Genomic DNA, 22,193 nt, shown 5'->3' with positions numbered 1-22,193 from the left:
TCCTGTCTGTCACTGGAGCGTCCAGAGAGGGCTCCAATCTCCGCCACACGCGGAAACACACAGTGGGAAATTGCTTCAAGACACAGCAGGACTCTCTTCTTTCCCCAAACCCTACCTGAGTCGTGAACTTCGCGAAGGGGTGGGGAAGGGGGAGTAAGTCCTGGGTGTGAAAAATCTGCATAGCCTTGAACCCGAAGGTCGGAGGGGTAACCCAGGCCCTGCGCTCCACCTGGGCCTGGCTCGGACCGCCCAGAATCTCGCCCAAACTACTAGCACACCGTATTGATCACCCCCCACCGCCCACCTTCATCTCCCTCCCTCCCCACTAGGGCTACGGAAAGGGGAGGGGGCGACACTGTGCAAAGACCGCCGAAGTCCAGCTCGGGCTGGCTTCAATGAAAGCTGGCAAATCCGTCGGGTCTCGCAGAAATTTTCTTCGACCCTAATTCAATTTTAAAGCGGATTTTTACTATTAAACACGCTGCCGAGCAACACATTGAATTAATCTGACTGTACGGTTTTAATTACAGTGAGGGTTTCTCTACAAATCTGTACAAGACAGTGGCTGGCTCTTGGAGGATCTCTGCCTCCTGAATTCCATTACCCGGCCCCACGTTCCCAGCAGACAGCGGCGCGTGGAAGCCAGCTGCGGACGAGGCGCTCCTGTCGCTCTGTGCTTCTGCCTGCCCTCCCCCGTCCCTTCTTTCACTGCAACCCCCAGGAGCGCCCTGGAAGCCGGCCTGTCTGTTTGGGACAGCTGCACTGAAACCCCAAAAGGCTTTACTCACTTTTTAACTCTTGGGCCTAAGACCTTTGCGCCTCCAGCGCCTAGTTCTTTAAATGGCTCTCTTGCCCAGGAAGGGTGACCTCCTCTTTAGATGGACCATTTAACTGTTAGATGAGCAAAGTGATGCCCTAGGTGTTTGAAAGGAAAGCAGGCAAAGGAATGGGGAGGAAAGAGGGAGAGAAGACTAGCGGGTGGGTCGCTAGGTATTTAGATCTAGCCATTCCCCCCACCCAAGTCTGGGAGTAAGTACACCTGAGACAGACCCACTGGCAAAGAGGGCCCCTTTATCAGTCTTAGTTTCGTTTATTTGTTATGCAACTAACATTGGGGGGCAATGGTTCCTAGTGAACAGGATGGAGGAGAAAACTTGGAGAGGTACTTTCAAAATGAAGCAGACGCACACTCATCCTCTCTTGTTCACTCTGTTATCTTCATTCTCTAACTCCTCTCTCTGTTCTCTGCTTTTCCACTCTCTCTGCTTCCCTCTCCACAAAGCATGTGGGAAGAAAGATCATGAACCGAAGTAAGAACCCAAATACGTGTACAAACAGGACACAACCCTCAGTGTGTATTTAAAGCAAAGGCTTTGAGCTCTGTGGGGGAAGGGGCCTCACTGGACAGAGAGAAGAAGAACATTTTTGCTTTCTGCACAGTATTAGTAAAACCTAAAGAAAAATACTATTTGCTACTCCTGGGTAGATTGGAGGGGGACTTGCTTTCTCCCAGATTTGTGATATATATATATATATATATATATATATATATATATCTGTATAGATATAGATATATATATCTGTATAGATGTAGATATAGATATATATGAGAAGGGGCACCATGGGAGAATGAGTTTTTTAAAAAACAACCCTCACTTCTTCCAAGAGCTCTCAAACTGGTTGCCCTCTAAGAAAAGTTTTGCTAAAAACCCAGTAAAATACTTTATCATGTACATTGGGATGTTACAAAATAAAGGGGATTCAAAGTGTCTGTGACCAGGCATGAATATGAAAATCATCAGAGCATTTACATCACAAGCGTAGTCAGGTACAGAACAACTCTCTCTCTAACGAAAAGTAGTTTTCATTGCTTTTTCTGTTGTAACAAGAGAACCATCTAAGATCTCACAGAATAGCAAGAGGATGTTCTCCATCCCAGGTTTTCCCCCAAGAACTACCCTAAACCTGCCTCTCCCTGATGTTGAGGCATTTGCTGTGACTTTGTTATTGTTACTGCTGATGAAGGGATGATGGAATTAAAATAGAAGATGCTTCGAGGCATTTAGGAAGACGCTTGGCCAGCTATATTAACTCCTTATTATGCCTAAAAATAGTCTGCTGTTTCCTGTTGATGCCTGTTCCCTGCCACTCTAGGGCTGCATTTATCCTACAATGGTCAGAGGGTCCTGGTTTCCAAAGCCTAGCTTGATTAAAGCTAACTTCTAACACCCTTTCCCTTCCTCCTTTGTCCTGCTACATTTCCCAGCAGGACAAATATAGGGGCTCAGCCTTGGTTTATCCAACAGATTAAAAAGACAAACATCACCATTTATCTTGTTTTAACCTAAGTGTTTAAACATTGTTGAGTTCTTTTTTCCTGGACCAAGAGAACGAAGAGTATTTGTTTATTAGGGAGTGTGTGTGTGGGGGGGGTCCTATGCTTGATAAAAGAGAAAGAAAGAAGGAAAGAAAGCAAGAAAGAGAGAGAAAGAGAAAGGAAGGAAGAAAAGAGAGAGAAAAAGACTTCTGTATATAATACCCAAATTGGGGATGGCAAAAACGTGTTATTTTCTCCCTGAAGCCATTCTAGGCCCAGCATATTGGCTCCCAGGGTTGAGAAAGCTTTGGATGTTCATACAGCCGTGGGAATGGGGTCAGGGAGAGGGCAAAACGTGGTGAATTTGAGGACCTACTTGGCTTCTTTTTCATAACTCCCCTAGGTTTGAAAAGACCTGTGGCAGGAATCTCTAGGTTGGAACATGCTTAGTTAATATTCTCCAAATTGGACAGTCCAGAAAAAGTCTGTGAAGCCCCTACTGGGTATTACTGGCCCTGATGGGCCAGGCCATCCACGTTGGGATTTCCTGTTCTTGGGACCCAGGACTGGAGAGATGAGGGAGATGTTGCACCCAGACTTCAGTGCCCACCTTTTAGCTGGATTTTGGGGAGCATGGGAGGGGAATGTGTTAATATGGGCATTATAGTTTTATCACTAGAGAAAGTAATGCCATAATCTCAGCGCTTCCTTACATAGTCTGATTCTTTTGGCTATTCCTGAAGATACCATCATTGGCCTGGGCTAAGAAAGGGGGAAAGAGGCAGCTTTCATGTCTGTCCCCCAAGCTTTCCCAGGTGTATGTGCTGGGGGAGGGGAAAAGGGTGCCTGGGTTTCCAGCATGTCAAGCACCCTTTCCTTACACACGTACAGAAACAGAACTTTACGTTGACTGGAAAAAAGACTAGCAGGAATTTTTTTCCACCAATGTCTCCCGTTGAGAAGGGGGTTCTTAGCAGGGCTATGTAAATCAACACCGAGTTATTTCTTTGAATTCAAAGGCTATTTATCCAGGTCTAATTTCTTTAGAATTAACGTGATAACTGAGCCCAACGTAGCAACCAAACCCAGCCAGGCCCTACCGGGCTTGAATGTACTTCTTTCTATAGCTGGAGGAGGCTGTAAACCCTCCACCCGGCACCCAACACATTCTCTGGCCTGTGTGTGCCGCAAACACCCGTCTATAGCTAGAGCAGGAGGAGATGGTTCCCATCCAAAGAGCACATTCCTTCCACAGTGGCCTTGGGCCCACTGACCCATGGGGTCTTGTGTTGGCAATCTGTGAGTATATCTCTCAAAATAACATTGACAGAGGAAATACAAGCCCCAACACCTTAAAAAGCAAAAAGGAGGCCTCAGATCCTACCTCTTAAAATTTCTTCGTGAATATGACCCTCACCTACTACTACAGGCCCTATAAGAGCCTTAAGCCTATGACTCCTCCGGATGGCCGGCTTTACTTCTATTTTGAATGACAAAGACGTAAGGGCTCGCCTGCCCTCCTCTTCCCACACCCCATGGCTGGCTCCGGTTCCCCAGCGGGCAAGACAAAGAGGTAGGAGCCAGAGTCCCGGTGACGGCGAGCCAGGCGCAGGGGCCTTGGAGCTCCTGGGGCTTGCGCCATCACCGTGGCGCCCTGAAGGATCCGAGAGTTCTTGTCTTTCGCAGAAGGGCTGGAGGTGCGGCTGGAATAAAATGAACCCGTGAGGACTCCAACCACCTTGCCTCGGCTCCTCGGCTCATTACCGCCGCCCAAGACACTAGACGAAGGACTTGGAAGCCGAGATCATTTGGAGAGAAATGATCCCGAGGAGCGGCCCCTGCCCCAGACAGCCACTGCGCGCCGAAGTCCTCGCGCTAGTGGAAGAGGCCACACGTGGCAGCCACTCGCCCTGCACCACCTTGGCACCCTCTGTGGGGCCAGACTAGCTCTCCGTCTACCTATTCCCGAGACTCGCCAGAAAGCAGGACGCTCAAGCCTGCAGTTTGGATTCTATCCCGCAAGAGCACACAGAGACCTCTATCAAGCCGGGAGGGACCTCTCGCTCGCTCCACTCCCAGCCCCTGACTGTCTGAGCCTAATCTGAGTCGCTCAGCAGGTCTCAGCAGGACCTTCACAGTGCTGCTACATACAACTGCTACCTCAGAGCAGCTGCACGATTGCTCCTCTGGAACACACTGCTGGGATTTTATTCTCTATCTAATGGGGGAGGGATGAGAGCCCTGCATCTACAGCTCGGACAATTCCAGCCCTCAGGGCTTCCACCGGCATTAAGCAAACACGGGGGAAAAACACTTTGCAAACAGAGGCTGATGCCCTAGATCTTACGCGGTGCGGGTACCTTCCCCGGCTCCGCCACGACCCGCCCTTCTCCGGGTGCGGCCAGAGTTGGGGGAAGCCGGTGAGCAAGGCACTGCACCTGCAAGCATAAAGACAGAAACATAGACGTGCACCGGGAGGGGGAAACCGCCTTCACCGTGTTAACAGCAAGCTGCAGGGTATAAAGCAATAAAACTGCCATGTCTACCTGCTGGCTTTGAGGACATTACAAACAAGCTCGGCGCGCAGCCCGGGTGCACCGAGAGCGCGCCCGGGGAGGGGGGCCTTCTCTCTCTTTGACTTCCCCTGCTATCCACCCCCAACATATATACACACACTGCACACATCTCTCCTTTACCCAGCCCTCCTTTCATTTTCCTTGAAGCTTTTTTGTTGTTGTTTTAATTCACTGCCGATTTGTAAACGCGTGGATCGAGTTACTGGTTCGCGTGTTAAAGTGTACCTCTTGTTAAAAGGAGGGGAACAAGGCACGCCACTTAAAAATGAATTCAGAGTTACTGAACCGGCTCCCGAGGCTCAAGAAGTTAAGCGCTGCGGGCTGGGAAAGGGAGGGGGAGAGGAGCATAAACGTTGCTGCTCTGGGAACCCTGGAGAAAACCCACGGGCAGCGAGCTACGGGTCAACTGATAAAATGGAGAAAGTAAAGAAAGAAAGCAAAAGAAAGGAAAAGGCAAACTAGCCCTGCGAGGCCAGGAGACCCCGGGCTGCGAGCTAGGTGAATCAATTAGCATAAGCCGCTGCGGGGAAGCAACGCGCAGTATGTAAATAGAGTCCAAACTGCTACGTCTGTTATTCTAGCCACCTTTTCTGGAATAACAGGAGCGAGCAGCACCACTGAATTGTCCATTTCTCGGGTTCCTTGGGTCACATAACTTATGGAGTCCAAGAAAATAGGGTGCAAAGAAGCCCGCAGTAGTTTTCCCAAAGAAAGATCCATATCCGTACCCACAACCTGTAGACACGTTGACGCGGAGTTGTTAGATCATACATTTCTGCGTGTGGCCAAAGGCTCTCCGCTGGAGGTTATTCGCAGACCGAAAGCTGGCGCGGAGCCCGTGGGGGTCCGCATGTCTTGCCCGCCCAGTCGGATCCTCTGGCAGCGCGGACTCCCTGCGCCTCCCCGCAGTCCCGGGACCCCGCCGCCAGCGCGGCCGGGCCTGCAGTCCTCGGCGCCTGATCCCCGGTCCCGCTGTCCTACCTGGTGGCCGACCCCGAGCTGTGCGCCCAGGGCTCCGCAGTCTCTCCTCAGCTGCCTGGACCTGAGCGGGTCTGGAGACTAGAGAGAGAAAGGCTAGATCCGCAGCCCTGGTTTGCTCCGAACTTAATGTCTTTCCCCAGTCCATCTTTGAAAGAGAAGTGGTTCTACCACCTGGATGTGCGGATATAAATCCCCTTGCAAATAATAAATGGATTAATAATAACAAGGTATGAAGTTCTTTTTATAGAAAAAAAGGAGAGAATTGAAACTAAATGCGGCAGTTAGACAACCATTTTGATAAGAGGATAATTGAGGCGACACTGGTGTATAATTAGAGGATAATTTATGCTATATCCACTTTTATTCCACCTCCCAAAATAAACCCAGTCCATAATCATTACAGGCAAATTGTTCTGAATTTTATAGCAGCAATTTGAACAAAGTACTGCAGTTAATCATGGGAGATTTTTGTGTATTCCTGATTAGAACTCTAATTGCCTCCTTCCAGAAAGTAAAAATAACTGTAAAACGACTCTATTTTTATCATTAACAATGTTGACAATAAAATAAAATCAATTGGAATTGTAATCGAGAGACAAATTTAGGACGAAGGCACTTTTACTTGGGTAGTTTATATTGTAATCAAGATTTGCCAAACCACTAACCGCATGTATCATTTGCATATATTTGAAAGCATTACAGTAGCTTCTGTTTTCAATAGGAAAAAATGCATTACTGTCATTCCTCCAATGATTCACTTTCAGAACAGGCTGCTGCGGTGTGTGTGTGGGGGGGTATTTCTCACCCTTTTTGTTCAATATATAGGAAATACGGCCTGAAACGGCAGGAACCTCGCCAGAATAGGGTCTGATTTTTCTTTTTCTTCACCCCCCCCTCTCATGGGTGGGGCCCAGGTGTGAGGGTTCTTCTTCCCTCTGTGGTTTCAATAAAGTACATCTAGAAAAATCCACGGTGACAGAGCGCTCCCGTGGGACTGTAGTGGGACTTGGGGGGGCAGAGGTCAAGGGAGGGGGCCTTGCTTTAAATGCAGAGTGCACTGCTTCTGAGCACAAGCAGCCTGCTAGGGTGCAAGGGACTGAAGGAGAACAGCCCCCGGCCAGGCTGTTCCAGGGCTGCGGTATTGGGAACTGAGGCTCCGGGTTTGGGGGCGCGAGCTGCGGTGGGAGGCCTCGGCGGCATGCCGGGTGGAGGCACCTCCCTCCCCAGCGGCCCAGTGCGCGGACCGGCGCAGCCCCCGGCTACAGCTCAGCGCTGGGATTGGAGTTGCCGGAGGTAGGCGAAGAACTCTGCGAGCCGCGCACACACCAGTAGAAGCCGTGCGCCTGTGACGTCAGGGGGCGACTGACCAATGGAGAGGCGCTGCCCTTTGGAGACAAACCATTCGACTCGTGGCGTCTGCATCAAGTCTGAAAGCAGACGCACAACTTTCGCAGAATCCACCTTAAAATCTCTGCCTTAAACTGCACCAGCCCCCAAAATATCCAAGGGGGGAAGCGAAGGGGGGGAGAGCAGATTTCCCCCTCCCCCCTCTCCTCTCCCATCCCTCCCCCTACCTCCTCCCTTTGAGTTAAGGCCCCGCTCACTATATCTCTTTATATTAAATATATATATATATTAGAGAAGAGCGAGAGAGAAGGAGAACCACCTCCGCCCCCTCTTATTTTTAATTTTTTTTATTTTTTGCAAGGATCCCAAGAGCTAAGGTGGCTGCAGAGGGGAGAGCGGCGCGAGCCAAGTGGGGGGAGGGTGGAGGAAACCCAGGAGAAGGCTTTCTCCAGCCCCCAAAGTTTTGATGATGACCATGACTACGATGGCTGACGGCTTAGAAGGCCAGGACTCATCCAAATCCGCCTTCATGGAGTTCGGGCAACAACAGCAGCAGCAGCAGCAGCAGCAACAGCAGCAGCAGCAACAGCAGCAGCAGCAACAGCAGCAACAGCCGCCGCCGCCGCCGCCGCCGCAGCCGCACTCGCAGCAGAGCTCCCCGGCCATGGCAGGCGCGCACTACCCTCTGCACTGTCTGCACTCGGCGGCGGCGGCGGCGGCGGCGGCCGGCTCGCACCACCACCACCACCACCAGCACCACCACCACGGCTCGCCCTATGCGTCGGGCGGCGGCAACTCCTACAACCACCGCTCGCTCGCCGCCTACCCCTACATGAGCCACTCGCAGCACAGCCCTTACCTCCAGTCCTACCACAACAGCAGCGCGGCCGCCCAGACGCGAGGGGACGACACAGGTGAGAGGCCGCCAGGGCAGCTCGCTTCTCCCGCCTCCCGCCTCCCGCCTCCCGGCTGCCCCCCACCCCACCCGCCCGCTCCGCTCACTTCCTCAACGCCCGGGCCTCCGCCGGCCCCCTCCCCCAGGCGGCCCGGCGCGCCCCCGGCCAGGCCTCGTGCGCGCCCGCTCCCCTGGCGCCTGCCTGCCGGCCTCGCCCAGCCCTGCCCCTTCACGCCACCGCGGACCCTCGGCTTCCCCGCTGCGCTGCCCGCCTTGCTCCCCAGTCTCCCGCGCGCCGCTCCGGCCGCGCCTCTAGCTCCGCGCAGGCTTCGCTCAACGAATTGGCCCGCACTGCGCTCTCCAGACCGCTGGGTCTGTGCGCCCTTTGCCTCCCTCGTCCCTTCCGGGCTGTGACCCGCGTTTGGCAGCCCTGGGGACATTTCTGGGCTCGAACTGGGGAGAGTGTTTTGCTCCCCAATCCAATCTGAGCAGCCAATGGCCTACTTTGCGCCCGGTGCGCTTCGATGGCCCAGAGAGAAGGTGGCGTGGCCTCTGGCTCTGGTTAAGCTGGTGACAGTTGGGCTCTTCCCCGCGGGCTTTGAGGTATCCTCCAACCCCCACCCCTGACCGGGCCCCCTCCCTCTGGGTTTTCGATACAATGTTGGATGCTCCTTTGTTTGTGGAGGCGAAGCAGAAGGCCTCTGGCAGCATGGTTTTCAGCACCCGAGGGGGACAAAGTTGCCTTGTGAGGTTCAGCCTGCTAGAGAGCTGGTCTGAGCGGCTGGTGGTGTTTTGCTTGGGGTTTTGGTCCTTTTCAGCAGAATCATTTCGAACACGCCAAGAGGTCTTGATGCACCGGGCTAGGAGCTAGTGACATCAAGTCAACTGGCCGCATAAACACCAGGGTGGCACAAGCACAGCTTAAGGCACTGTAAAGCCAGAATGTGGGGTCCCGTTCCGCGGAGAGAGCAGCCGCCCCGCGGCGCCGCGCGCTCCAGAGAGCCGCGGGCGCCTCCTCCGCTGCCGCAGAGCGAAGCTGTTTGTCCGAGAGCCGAAGGGGCTCGCTCGGTCCAGCCACCGCTCATTGTTAGTGCCAAAGTCACGGTTCGGGCATAGCTTCCGCAACCGCTGAGAGCACCCGGGCACCGTGAACCCAGAGAGATCAGGATGGCATGGGGACGCTTCAAGGAAACCCTTATTAGCCTTTAGGGAGACCCGGCGCTGGCTAGGCCAAGCTCAGGGAGACTGCAGCAGTAGCCTCACGGGTGACCGCTCCTCTGTATCCTTTGCTTGCAGATCAACAAAAAACCACAGTGATTGAAAATGGGGAAATCAGATTCAATGGAAAAGGGAAAAAGATTCGGAAGCCTCGGACCATTTATTCCAGCCTGCAGCTCCAGGCTTTAAACCATCGCTTTCAGCAGACTCAGTACCTGGCCCTTCCCGAGAGAGCTGAACTGGCAGCTTCCTTAGGACTGACACAAACACAGGTAATTCCCGAGAAGCCCGAATATTCCTGAAATGCTGACCCCGCTTGCAGATCGGGCAGGGAGCACATCAGGAGGAATTCTTGGCCTAGTCAACCAAGGATGGAAGGAGATTAATGACAAATGCCTTTGCTCCAGTCACACACTTTCCCGGACAACACAGTTTGGAATAAATGACCTGGTATTGAATACTGGATTGGATTTGCACATCCTCCTAACCCTCGGCGACCCTACCTCAGTCTAGTGTCTTTTGGTGACCAAACTCATCATTTAATCGAGTCCTATTTTAGAACAGAACACCATGAAAGAGAAAGAGAAAAAGATGTTCAGGCCAGGAGGCAGAATAAGATCCATGCATATTTTTTTAAGGGTCCTTTTGTGGGCCCTGGGACTTAATAAGGATTTCAACTCATTGTTATAGAAAGAAAGAATTACGAAGCAAAATGGGGGTGGGTGGGTAGGCATAGGCTCCAATAGGATTTAGCAAGGGGACCAAGGTGCCAACTATTCATACTAGGATGGGTGAGGTAGGTTTTTCTGAAGATTGCCTTAAGCTGAGTGGTTAAATCATTCTGGGTGACTGGCTGGTACAGGCTGAGTTACCTTCCTGGAACACAGGACTTGGGAGCAATAGCAAAGTTGGAGATCAAAGAGAAATGCTCCCCAAATTATAGCAGGTGAAGCTTCAGTTAAGTACAGTTGCTGAAGTTCTGCTGTCCTACTAATTTGAAAGACATATGGGGCCTTTCAGACTTCACAAGAAGGGGCTTAGGCAGGTATATTAGGACCCTGGTCATAAAACCAGGCTGCAATCACCTGTGGTTTTTGTCCTGTCTATTAACTTAGCTGCATGGGGTGGTAGGCCTCATGTGAGGTGGGTGATCTTCAGGTTTTCTGAGACTCTTGCTGGGGAATGATTGTGTGGTGCCTTAGGACAACTGCTCCTAAGCTCTTCTTTTCAATTCTGCCTGCTGTCTCTCGCCATATTGCCACTGGAAATATTTGAGGCTTGATATGAAGGGATTCCTGCTACTCAGTAACTTGTATTCCTCTTGGAAAAACAGATTCCTGTGGCTAAGGAATTTTAAAGGTAAAGGAAGCTGCACCATAGAATTTTCTTCTCCAAATTAAGTAGAGTAGACCTGGTATGTTAGTTTAGATAGTTCCATCCCAGATTCCTGATTTCCATTTAATTTTCAGGAGACCTTTGTCTTTGAGTGACTGCACTAACAATCATGTGATGCTTGTTGACCACAATTTGACTAAGCAACATACAAAGTAGGGAATGAGAGTGGTACAATCCCTAATGTCTGCAGGATTATAGGGCTATATTTATGTGGAGAAAGATGCCCCATGCACAGTCTATGGCATATGCAACATATGCATAGGGATATTCAAGGCATTTGGTTATAAGTGTACAGGCTTTAATCTGTCCGTAGTCATTTGCTCACTATACATTCATAGAGATGCCAGGTTTGGGGGTTGGTAAATATTTTTTAAAAGCAGACTATCAGAGGGAGTGCGTTCAGTTGACTGTGATCCGAAAAGCTCTCAGTTTAAAAATCCTTCTTTAGACTTTGAGTCAGCTATCTCATTCACCTTTATTCTTATTTATGCTGTTGTTTTAAACCTGGGTTTGCATCCAACTGAAGGGTTACAATGACTTTAGGTATCCAGACCAGTCACCTAGTAAATGGGGATGGGGAGGAGGAGACTAGTAAGAGGTGGAGGAAGGCAGGGACTTGAGGGCATGGCGTTTGCATAGATTTTATTATTATTATTATTATTATTATTATTATTATTATTATTTTAAATAATTGCTTCCAAAGCCTCAATTCGAGGTACTGGATGGATGTTTTTTTCGGGCCTAATGATCGCTGCTGCGTTTCGTTCCAGGTGAAGATATGGTTTCAGAACAAACGCTCTAAGTTTAAGAAACTGCTGAAACAGGGCAGTAACCCGCATGAGAGCGACCCTCTCCCGGGCTCAGCGGCCCTGTCGCCGCGGTCGCCGGCGCTGCCTCCAGTGTGGGACGTTTCCGCCTCGGCCAAGGGCGTCAGTATGCCCCCAAACAGCTACATGCCAGGCTATTCGCATTGGTACTCCTCGCCACATCAGGACACGATGCAGAGACCACAGATGATGTGAGTTGTCCAAGGGAAATCGATACCCTAGGGAAACGTCCGAACAAGGCAAGGAGGATCCGGACCTGCTTGCAGCTGCCAAACCATGCCGAAGGAGCAGGCTCGGGAGAACTCTTGTGTGATGAGACCGTCTGGGGCACTCTCTCTCTCCCTTTCCCTCCTTCTCTCTCTGTCCTCTCTCTCTCTCTGTCTTTCTCTCTCTCTCTCTCTCTCTCTCTCTCTCTCTCTCTCTCTCTCTCTGTCTCTCTCTCTCTCTCTCTCTCTCTCTCTCTCTCTCTCTTTCTCTCTCTCTCTCTCTCTCTCTCTCTCTCTCCCCCCCCCTTTCTTTTCCTCCCTTCTTTGTCCTTTCCCACCTTACTTTTCTTTTTCTCCTTTTCTTTCCTCATCTGCCTTTTCCCTTGAGCAACCTCGGTAATTGATACTCATCTTATGGAGAGAGAGGGAGGAAGGGAGGGAGGGAGCAGGGAGGGAGGAAGAGGCTGGTTACTATGCCAGCGTTCCTGAAACCCCTCACTATAAGGATATTTTCCCCTATCCTTGGGATCCAGGCTCTGAGCCTCTTCTTCTCTTTGGGAGTATCCATCAAAACAACTTTTTTTACAGACATTTTCCTCACACCAGAAGAATCTGCGCAAACATGGCAGCGTTTTTACTTGTTTAATGAGCTTAAGACATTACATGATGAAAGAGAAGCATTTCAGACTCCTGCGTTTTTATTTACCAATGCCAGACTGACAAGAAGAAGAAAAGAAGAAGCAGAAGAAGAAGAGAGAAGAGAAGAGAAGGAAAGAAAGACCCTCACATAACCGCCATTCTCTAAAGAAAAAGGAAAAATCGGCTGTAAGATTAGAACGTTGCCATAAAGGGAACGCTGCATGTTTTATCAAAATGCAATGAGCAAGAATGATGATTTCAAAACAAAACCAAACCACTCTTTCCCCATCCCATCCCCAAACCCTGACCTGGAATCAGGAAAGACAGAGGAAACAACCAAAATCATGGATCTATTGCTTTGATACCTTTACTAGGTGAATTGGTGGCATTCACTAAGCTAATAGGGACGTTTATATCAAGAAACATTTCTGTATATATTGTTGAATTTTAGTTGTATATATACTTTGTATGTTTTTGTCTTCTTTCATATATGGAGTAAAAGCCACAAAACGCTGGGAGTGTCCTGTATATTTCTCTCTGTGTCTCTACCTTATCTCCCCTCTTCCCTCCCAGTATATTTTCTATCATTCTTAAAATAATTCCCATTTCCTAATATGGGAAGCCCTATATATAAACATCAAGTGCCTGCGAAGATGTCACTTTGCTGTACTAGCCTTTGTCTTAAGTACTTTAACATTAATCATGGATGTTTTCTCAACTTCCTTTATAATATTTTTATTGTAATTTCCGCACATTTATCTACTTTTGTAAAAAAAAATTAGAATGATCTATCCACTGACAACCTCTAGACATCCAATAGTTTCCAATGCTGAAACTGAGTGTTCTTTTTTTTTCCTCAGCCAAAGTAATACAGCTGTATTTGTATTTGTTTGGAAGCAGTTTTGAACCAAAAAAGAGGAAAGAATAAGAGAAAAAAAAACAGAAAGTAAATGCACAATTGTGACTACTTAATGTTTACAACCCTGCAAGCTAGGTAGGTAGGAAAATGCATGCTCCTAGATGAAATACATCCTCCGATCTTGTGGAAAGCATTGAAATAATGGAAATGAAAAGTCCTTTCGTCATACAAGCAGGAAGCCCCATACTGTGAGAATTAATGGCTACAGACCTGGGCATCCTTCAAATTATGAACCTTGAAACCACTGAGCCATTTATCAGAAGTTAATAGAGATACTCAGAGTGCTCCATATAATGACAGCGACATACAGTCGTGCAAAAGGACAGTCACTATAATTAGACACAAAGCAAAGACTACTTACCAATATACCCGTTCCTTTTTTTGTTGAGCAACTTCCACGCTCAGTCAGTCTTCAGAATGGTTTAAAACCGATCAGTCTTGTCATTTTCTAGCATTCGCATTGTTACATTAGGAAAAATGTTTTCTTTTCTTTTTTCCCCCTTCCTACTGTGAAACTTTGGGTTCGTAGCTCCCCAGGATCAATTCTGAACAAAGCCTCCAGCTGCAGTGCCATCCAATTTGAAGCAGACATTGGGGACAATTTAAGGTTTTTATCCACAAGAAGGTTTTTTTCCATTCTCTTAAATGCAGCCATAATTAGAGTAATTTTTCATGTAGCCCGCTGATTACAGCGTTTTTACCGTCAAAGATAATTACCTGTAATTTTCTTCCACTTTTAATACTAAAAAGCCATCTTTATTTAGATTCAGGAACAGGAAAGGCGAAACAAAAGAGGGAAATTATTCTGTTATTCATACACAAATTGCAGAGATGTAGGACCTAAAATTGAAAATTAACCAAAATTATAATGCTGAAAAGAATGGAAGAGGCTGCAGAAGTACAGCTGGTAGTGGGGCTTTGCTGAATTATTCAAATTACGTTAGAGAGAAAGCTACCATATATCGAAACCAACACTAATTTTTCTTTTTTTAAAAAAAAATCCACCAGACACATGCCAAACCACTGTGAGTGCATGGAATTCTGAAACCCAGCAAATGCATTTTAACACATTGGAGGTGTTGTCAGGGCGCGCCTGTATCAATCTATCTCTTAATATGAATTTAATTAAACAAGAAATTCTGCCAAGGGGTCCTCCCCAGAACTCTCCTTGGAACTGGGCTTCCTCTGGGTTCTCTGAACCTCAAGGGTTAATATTTTCCGCTCTTTAGAATGTATTGACCCCATAGTAAACTGATTCCCCGAGAGGGGTTGGGAGGAGGGGCGTGGGCCAAAAGCATCGCCCAGTCGTGATGACTACTACGCCTCCCCACGTTCGCACTTCCCCCGAGTTCGAGTTCTAGAGCCTGATTCTGACCATATTTCCCAAGTAGAAAAAGAAAAAGAGAACAATAGCTGCGGGCGGTGTGGGTGAAGGGGAAAATTTCTTTCCGGCGCCAATAAGCATCTCATTATCTTTGGACACAATTTAGTCCAAAGGTACGCGCTGCGGGAGAAAGGCCTTTCTACACTGGGGTGAGGGAGCCCAAGACTTCTCAGTCTCCTGCACTTAACATCTCTAGCTGCTTCCAGGGTCAGGAAACAGCGTCATCTATAGATAGAATAGCACCTCTTCCTGCGAGAGTCTTCCTCGGTGAGTTCCTAAATCAGACTGGTTCCTGGACTCCATAGTTCGGTTCTGCCTCTCAGCCAATCCTGCCCCTCAACCCCGAGGTCGCAGCATTTGGGCCCCTCAGGCAATAGCTTACAAGGGGCATCCCGCCTTTCACTCCCCACCCTCCCAGCTTGAGGCAAAGGCCCAGCAAAGCAGCCCTGAAGGGTTTCAGAGGCGAGTTATTCCTGAAACTTTCTCCCAAGTGGAGGGAGGTGTCGAAAGGGCTGTCCAGTCGAGAGATTCAGAGTACACCTGCAGTTGCAAATGTCCGCATACTTGTGATAGCAAAGGAGCACTGTCTCCAGCTCCGTCTGCTCTCTCAACGCCCCCAAATTTAAAATAATCGCGACATGTAAAGACCCCAATGGATTCTCCTAGGACTAGCTTTGAGTAACAATTTTCAAAGTTATTTTAGCTTGGAATCTCCAGCCCTCTCCCTCCACACTTCATAGAAACCTGGTCCTTTCTACAGTCTCCAGTCACAAGCTGCACCAGATATACCAACAGCACAGAAAGCAAAAAAGACAAATCGAGTTCCTAAGGATCCCCCTCTCACCCGAATCCTTTTACTCACCAGAACGACAACCCTTTTACTGTTAGAGGGTGATAAAAGGTCAGAATTGAAACATCTGTAAAGCAAAGTTGCAGTCCATAATGAATTACAACAGCAATACATATAGCTTGGAAAGTGTGAGAAGAGAAATATGAACTGTGCCTTAAAGTATGCAAGAAATAAAAACTTACCCCCAGTGAATATCTCTTAAGCAATGATCAGGGTCTAGAAATCTATACTGAACAGAAGCAGAGGAGAATATTTTTCTGAGTCTCAGGGCAGAAGCTCTTTCTCTATATTCTTGGTTGAGTGAGCACATCCAGGTGTGAAATTGTTTGCACACCCCAGCACCTCTTATATTGCCAGCAAAATTAGCTGTTATTACTGTCACTGTTTAGTGATGGTTAGCGTGATACAAAAAAAAAAAAAACTGCTGTAATCAAGACCTGGCGCATCTTTGCAAATTACAGATAATTGTAAACGTCCAGATTATGATAATAGCATCCTAATCCAGCCTGCAATATAATTATTACAGAGTGTTACATCTGAAACTGTCCAGTAGGGCTAATTCAGCCATTATTTAGACCCTATTTTTGCACTGCAAATGGGTTGCTGAGTTGAAAATGTACGATTGTAATTTCACAGGGCACTCAATGAGTAATGGTATAGGAAGAGGAAAATACAAAAGTGAAATGTGAACAGTAGCGATCAAATCAAACCCTGAAGGACAAAAGACTGTTTGATTCATATGGAAAAAGAAGAGCGGGAATTAAGAAAATAGCAAATCAGTGGTCTGAAGCATTACGTGTCCAAATCTTCAATATGTGTAGGGCTGATGTGTTTGCAAGGGCTGCTGCATCTGCTGTTGCCTGGAGTCTGAAATAATGTTTTTCTTTAAAAAAAAAAAATCTTTTTTTTCCTCTCCTAAAACACTTCCTTGCTTTAAATAAGTGCCCCTCCCCCAAGCAAAGAACACTTGTCAGTTTCACATTGTTTCCACCAAAGCAGCCTCAGAGCGTTCCTGTCACTTGTTTATGACCATTTTCTTAAATGAATTTGCAATCTCTCTTGTCGTTAGAGTAAAATGCCCTGGGTGCATGTAAGTGTTCCTGCACTCCATCTCCATTCTCTTTCACAGGGAACAAGTCATTGAGAGTCCTAAAGGATATTAGCAGAAAATATATTAATTGCTGCTAATTAAATAAAGCACTGGGAAGCTGTCTCCTCCACTCCGCTTGGCTGGCCATTGGCTTTAATCCTATCATTATCTTTTATTAATTAATGTCCCCATATAAACCAGTCCAGCTGCTTCTTTTGCTGCAAGTCACTGGTGTGCATCTTTCTGAATTCCAGAAAGTCCAATGTTTTTGGTAAATGACTGTCCTTGATCCCAGATATGGTTGTAAAAGGCCAAGGTCAGTCTCCTTACAATATGGAAGGGAGTTGGAGGGAGTTGGAGAGTTAGAGCAAGAAAGGCTGCTGGGTCACTGTGCTGGTCCAGAGTGAAAGTGAACCCCAGGCTCCAGCTCTGCCTCCAGGAGGGTGAAACGCCTGCCTGCCCTGGCTGAGACTTCTGGAGTCTAGTTCTGGTTCCTGGTGGGGATATCCTGGTCAGGGATACCTAAAGCCCTGATATCCCCAGGAGCTCAATTTTCCCACCAGGAGCACAGAGAATTTCCTGAGCATATTTTCTAGCCTCTGGGATAGTGTGTGATGATTCTTCCTTCTCCCACCACCTCCCAGACCCAGGAGTTGCCTAGACAGGGCCACCCCACAGAGTGGGAAGCAGGCTTCCTAGCTCCTGTGAATTTAAGGGCAATAATGAAATGTTTCTGTTTAGTGACCCCTGTTTATAGATGAAAGTTGAGTCCATATCCTGCCTCTTCCCTTGCCACTATACTTCCACCTTGCAAATGGCAGAAATAGTCCTTGGATGACAATAAGCTTCCCTTGGCAGATTTCTGTCGTCTTGCCTTTGCAAGAAAAAAAAAATGCTTTAAAATAAATCATAGCTTGTGAACTGTTTATCACCCTCCACCTCCACCCACTTAAAAAAATACACTAAGCTGTGTATAGTGATTTGACAGAGAATCACTACTGAAACTTGTGTGTGTGTATGTATGTGTGTGTGTGTGTGTGTGTGTGTGTGTGTGTAGAATGATGTTATGAAGCCATTTTTTTCCCTTCCTGTGGCGAAAGGTCGTAATGTGTGGTATTTCACGGTTTTATATAAATCTTGGTTTAGGATGTGGAACAGACTCAATAATACATGCGCTTTTGGCAAAGAGACTCCTTCGGATCCCCATAAATCAGAAGTAATACGAAGTCCTAGCGAACAAAAGAGCAGAAACATTTAATTGCTGCAAAACAGGACTCTCGTCTCCTTTAAAGAGAGATTCATGCAAATTCCCCAGGTTCCTATCTTCACGGTTAGAGCTCGACCTATAAAACAGGTTATTACATTACATGCGGCAACCCTGGGTGCTTGAAAGGGAAGGCTCTCTCCCCACCCCCTCCCGCCTCTCCGCAGTAGATACTTTGTATACTTTCTGCCTTGTGCCACAGGGAAACCTAAAGCTTGTCACTTGCAGAAGAAAACGCGATGGGGCGGGGTGGGTGATGGGGACAGGGATGCGTAGAAAAATATTTGGCTAATCCCACATGCCCTACCGCTATTTGGACTGTTTTCGAGGCCGAGAGTTCGCTATGACTCTGAAAAAGTGCAGTGTGCAAGGACCACGGGCAACCTGGAAACGCGAGCGGAGGGCGGGAGCAAGCCACAGCGCCCCCTCCCCAAGCTCCCGGGAGGCGGGAGCCTCCACCCAGCGGCTGTGGGAGGGGATGCTTAAGGGTGGAGGAGAGGGGTGACCACAGGCGTATTCGCCGGCGTGGCGTGCTTCCCAGAGGTGCTGGAGGGCGTCTGCCCTTAGGGCGTGCCTCCGGGTAAGGCTGGAGAGCTCCGGGTTGGCAAGATCCCAGTAGCCAGTGGGAGGCGCGCGATCCGAGGGGTTGCGGAGATGAGACGGGGAGGGGGGTAGTAGTTGGGTAGCCCTAAAGGTCCCTCTCCTCAAATAAAAGGAAGCGCTGAGGAGGGGGGCAGGGGGCAGTGTCCCAGGAGGCATCCCTTGCGCTTCGGGCTGGGGAGCTCAGGATACCGAGTGGTGTCACGGCCGGAGTAAGCTGTAGGGCGCGCCGGGAGGAGGCGAGCACGGCCTGCCCTTGGCGCGCTGTGGGAGACTCCCAGGACTGCGTGGCCTGGACGCCGCGAGCCGTGGGGCGTCCGGTGGGATCAAAGGAGCCAAAGGAGGCCAGCCGGCGCGTCTGGGATTGTGGGATAAGGGGCGGGAGAGAGAGAATTGGCATGGGCGGGCAGATCCTGGCCTGGCCTGTGTCACCAGGAGAGGGTGTGTGCGTGTGTTGGTGTGCGGGTTAGCACGCTCCTGTCCGAGGCCAAGACCTGGGTGGATCCGAGTGTGGGTGGACAGGCTCCCGGGTGGGTGCCCCAACGGGAAGGAGAGAGAGAGCAAGATCAAGGGAAGCGAGGTCTGCGGGTTCCTCTGTGTGTGTCTCAGGCCCTGTGGCTCAGCACTGGAGCCGCCTGGCACCCACAGGAATGCGGCTTCTCTCGGCTGCCCAGGCCGCCCCCTGTTCCACAAGGAGGTGGCCGCCAGGAAAAAGGGGGGAAAAAGGGCAGAAATCCGCCTAGCCCAACACGAGCCTCAAACAAAGGCCAATTTATCTGATATTTTACTGTGTAGGGCCCAGGAGGCCAGCAGGGCACTGAGGAATCGCAGTGGTTCTGCCAGCATGTTCTGGGCCTCCTGGGCTTTGTAAGGAGGTCTAAAGATGGGATTGGAGTGTTGGGAGTATGGGGGGGTGGTGAAGAAGCCCACGGAAAAGAAAATGAACTCTTGGGGTGGCCTTGACATCTTGGGAGCACTAGACTGAGAGCTAGGCAAGTGGGGAGGGGAAGGGGCCGGCAGAGGTGAGGGAGAGTGGAGTTTGGCAGACCCGGAATATGCTGGGGAGTGGTACACGTTTATATTAGATATAGGAATAAACAATGGACAGAAAGAGGGAGGGCAAGGGAGAGGAACATCACACAGATATTTTTAGACTTTGCTGAGGATCTGTTATTTTTACATCCTTGGGCGCAGGACTGAAGGGAGTTAAATTCCCCCGGGAGAATCCCCATGGTGCCAGGGAAAACCCGCTGCAGACTGGTTTGCCAGAATATTTTTGTCCACAGCTCCCAGACCAAGTTAAAAAAAAAAAAACCGCGCGAGAGAAGAGGCCATTGCGAGTGGAAGAAGTGAGGTTAGCACAAGGGAAGGAATCCTGAAACCAAGTCTGCGAGCCGCGTTCTGCCTGTCCGTGTCGCAAGGCTTTAGTGTCCCTAACCACGAGCAGCTTCAAGGCTGGGGATGGAAGGGTGGTCATTAAAGAAGAGCTTCCCTCTTCTTTCTCGGGAAGAGTACGAACTCGCCCTTCCCTTAGCTTGACCGCGCCGGGGGATTCGGGGTGATAGCGAAGGGATCCCCTTTTCAAAGCCAGGAATGGAGGTGGGAAAATGACGGGAACGGCTGGAAAAATACCTGCCCTCTCTGTGTGCAGAAAGGGAGAGAGCATGTTCCAAGCACACTGTCAGGTAGCCAGTGGGTGCGCCCCCTCCAACTTTCCCAAACACGCACCTCGGGGAGGCTGGCGCAGAGGAAAACTGGTGCTCACAAACCTCGGGGCACAGAGTTTCTCCCAGCCGGATTCCCCAGATAGAAAACCCTGGCTTTCGGTGTAATGGAAACTCCCGAAATCCTTACAAGCAAAGAAAGAAAAGCAGGAAATAGATTCCTCCACTTCTTCCCCCCACCCTACTATTCTCTGACCGCACAGAAAACAAAATGGGGCTTCGGCTGGCTCCCCCCACCCACCTCCGCAGCGCGTAGCCACCCAGAACCTCTTCCGAGAAAGGAGGGCTGGAGGAGAATGAAGAGGGGGCTAAAGCTGCGGGAAGAGAAGCGGCCGCTGGGGCTTTAGGATTGGGGGAGAAGTGGGCCACAGCCCGGCCGCCGCTGTTGAGCCGCCCCGGGAGCAGGCAGGGTGCGCCTTAAGACTCGCCAAACCACTAATCCCCCTAAGGGCCAAGCCGTTCCAATCTGCCAGGCTAGAAAGTAAAGGGGAAGAGAAAGAAGGAATTGAGGAGATGGGGAGGTGAAGAAAGCAGAAGGAGAAAGAACACACAGGTAAATCCCCCTCCAGGCATACAGCGTGCCTTTTCAGGTCTATTCTTCCAACGCTGGAAGAACCTTCTCAGAAATCCTCAGATGACAGGATATACTTTTTTATGTTCTAATCTCCAACACCGCCCCCTCCCCAGAAGACTCTTTTGTCACATTTATTGCTGCCGACTTCCTAGCTGTAAAATATATCTCCTGCATCTTATAATTTCCAACATGCAATTTCCCACGGTATTCCAAGGAAACAGAGGCAGGCGGATTAAACAAGTCAAAAAGACGCCTACAATTGGGGCCTGGGCGCATTGCTCTGGACCTGGTCTGTAACACTGGTCACACTGTGGATGTTTATATGCAGGGGTGCGGCGGGAAGGACAGGACATAGACCTAGTTTGCCATAAGTCCTTCCTCTCAGCCCCAAAGAAGGCTTCACAAAGGAGAAATCCCAGTACACAGATTCAATTTCTCAGCGTTTGGAACCTGCTTTGCCACTGCTTTTTGTGAAAGTAAAGCAGAGTGAGCTGCTTCCTGAAAAAAACAGAGAGTGGTAAAGAAGTTGGAGAGAAACCATTTATATTTAGAATATTATCTCACACAAAATGAAATCAACACGGGGCCACAATGCTCACTCCTTTCCTCCACCTCACAATTCCCTCTTGGCAGACGGAATGCCTTCCCTCCTTGCCCCTGCGCTCCTTGGCCTACTGATTTAGTTAGGTCCATCATTGTTCTCAAGTCCTGTGATCCTCCGCTCTCTCTGAAAGACCTCAGGTACATTTATAATCATACACCAAGGAGTCCAAGTCACTACAATTTGCCATGTGCAAACATTTCAGATTTTTAAAAAATGTAATAGGAAGGGAAATTTCTTTTTCTTTTTCTTTTCTCATATCTGGAAGCTCCCTTTGAAGGGAGTGTAATTTGTCTAATTGCTCTGGCAATACACAGAGGCTGATGGGGGGAGCAGTTCTCCACCATAATTGCTTTGAGCTTAGAATTCAGAGTGGTTATTGAGGGATTTCTGCTCCTTTCTTACTTACACACAGGGTGGGAGGGCCCTATTTAGATTCCAGCATTACTTTCTACCTGAAACAATCTGGGGTTAAACTTAAAATTATCTAAACGTTTTTGTGGTTAGGCAAAAAAAAAACCCCAAAAAACAAAAAGCAAAAACCCCACCTAAATATATATCACACGCAGTCTTATAAACAGGCCACATATGTACAGAGACATATAAAGCACAGCATCCAACATATACATATGTAGAATTCTGCATCCATGCAGCTCCAAATTTGTTTTCCTTTTTGCCTTATTGGATCTCTGCAGACCTGTCTTCCTTTAAATTGTCCTCATAGAACGTCACTAGCCCATTATAAGGGGGGGCAAAGGAGTATTTTTTAAGAAACATTTTGTTTTA

General features: G+C 48.9%; 1 protein-coding gene across 2 annotated transcripts; it reads left to right on the top strand.

Annotated features, from left to right (window-relative positions):
- Positions 1-7,313: 7,313 nt before the first annotated feature.
- On the top strand, positions 7,314-12,914 carry DLX6 (distal-less homeobox 6). 2 transcript variants are annotated; one of them, XM_033088585.1, is made up of 4 exons: positions 7,314-8,135; positions 9,413-9,606; positions 11,500-11,747; positions 12,351-12,914. In XM_033088585.1, exons 1-4 carry the CDS (start codon positions 7,688-7,690, stop codon positions 12,406-12,408), a joined length of 948 nt encoding a protein of 315 aa, XP_032944476.1. In that variant the 5' UTR covers positions 7,314-7,687; the 3' UTR covers positions 12,409-12,914. The 2 variants fall into 2 exon arrangements, with proteins under 2 accessions (XP_032944476.1, XP_032944477.1); XM_033088586.1 differs by lacking the exon at positions 12,351-12,914 and having other exon boundaries at positions 11,500-11,966.
- Positions 12,915-22,193: the final 9,279 nt, after the last annotated feature.

This window comes from Rhinolophus ferrumequinum, chromosome 20, assembly GCF_004115265.2.
Source record: "Rhinolophus ferrumequinum isolate MPI-CBG mRhiFer1 chromosome 20, mRhiFer1_v1.p, whole genome shotgun sequence".
In the NCBI taxonomy this organism is placed as follows: Eukaryota; Metazoa; Chordata; class Mammalia; order Chiroptera; family Rhinolophidae; genus Rhinolophus; species Rhinolophus ferrumequinum.
Note: the sequence above shows the minus strand (reverse complement) of the source record. Positions and strands in the feature narration are given on the sequence as shown.

Coding starts and splice junctions, on each gene's coding strand:
- DLX6 (XM_033088585.1), top strand. CDS start 7,688: ATGATGACCATGACTACGATGGCTGACGGCTTAGAAGGCCAGGACTCA. Junction 8,136..9,412: donor GACGCGAGGGGACGACACAG/GTGAGAGGCCGC, acceptor CTTTGCTTGCAG/ATCAACAAAAAACCACAGTG. Junction 11,748..12,350: donor ATGCAGAGACCACAGATGAT/GTGAGTTGTCCA, acceptor CTTTTTTTACAG/ACATTTTCCTCACACCAGAA.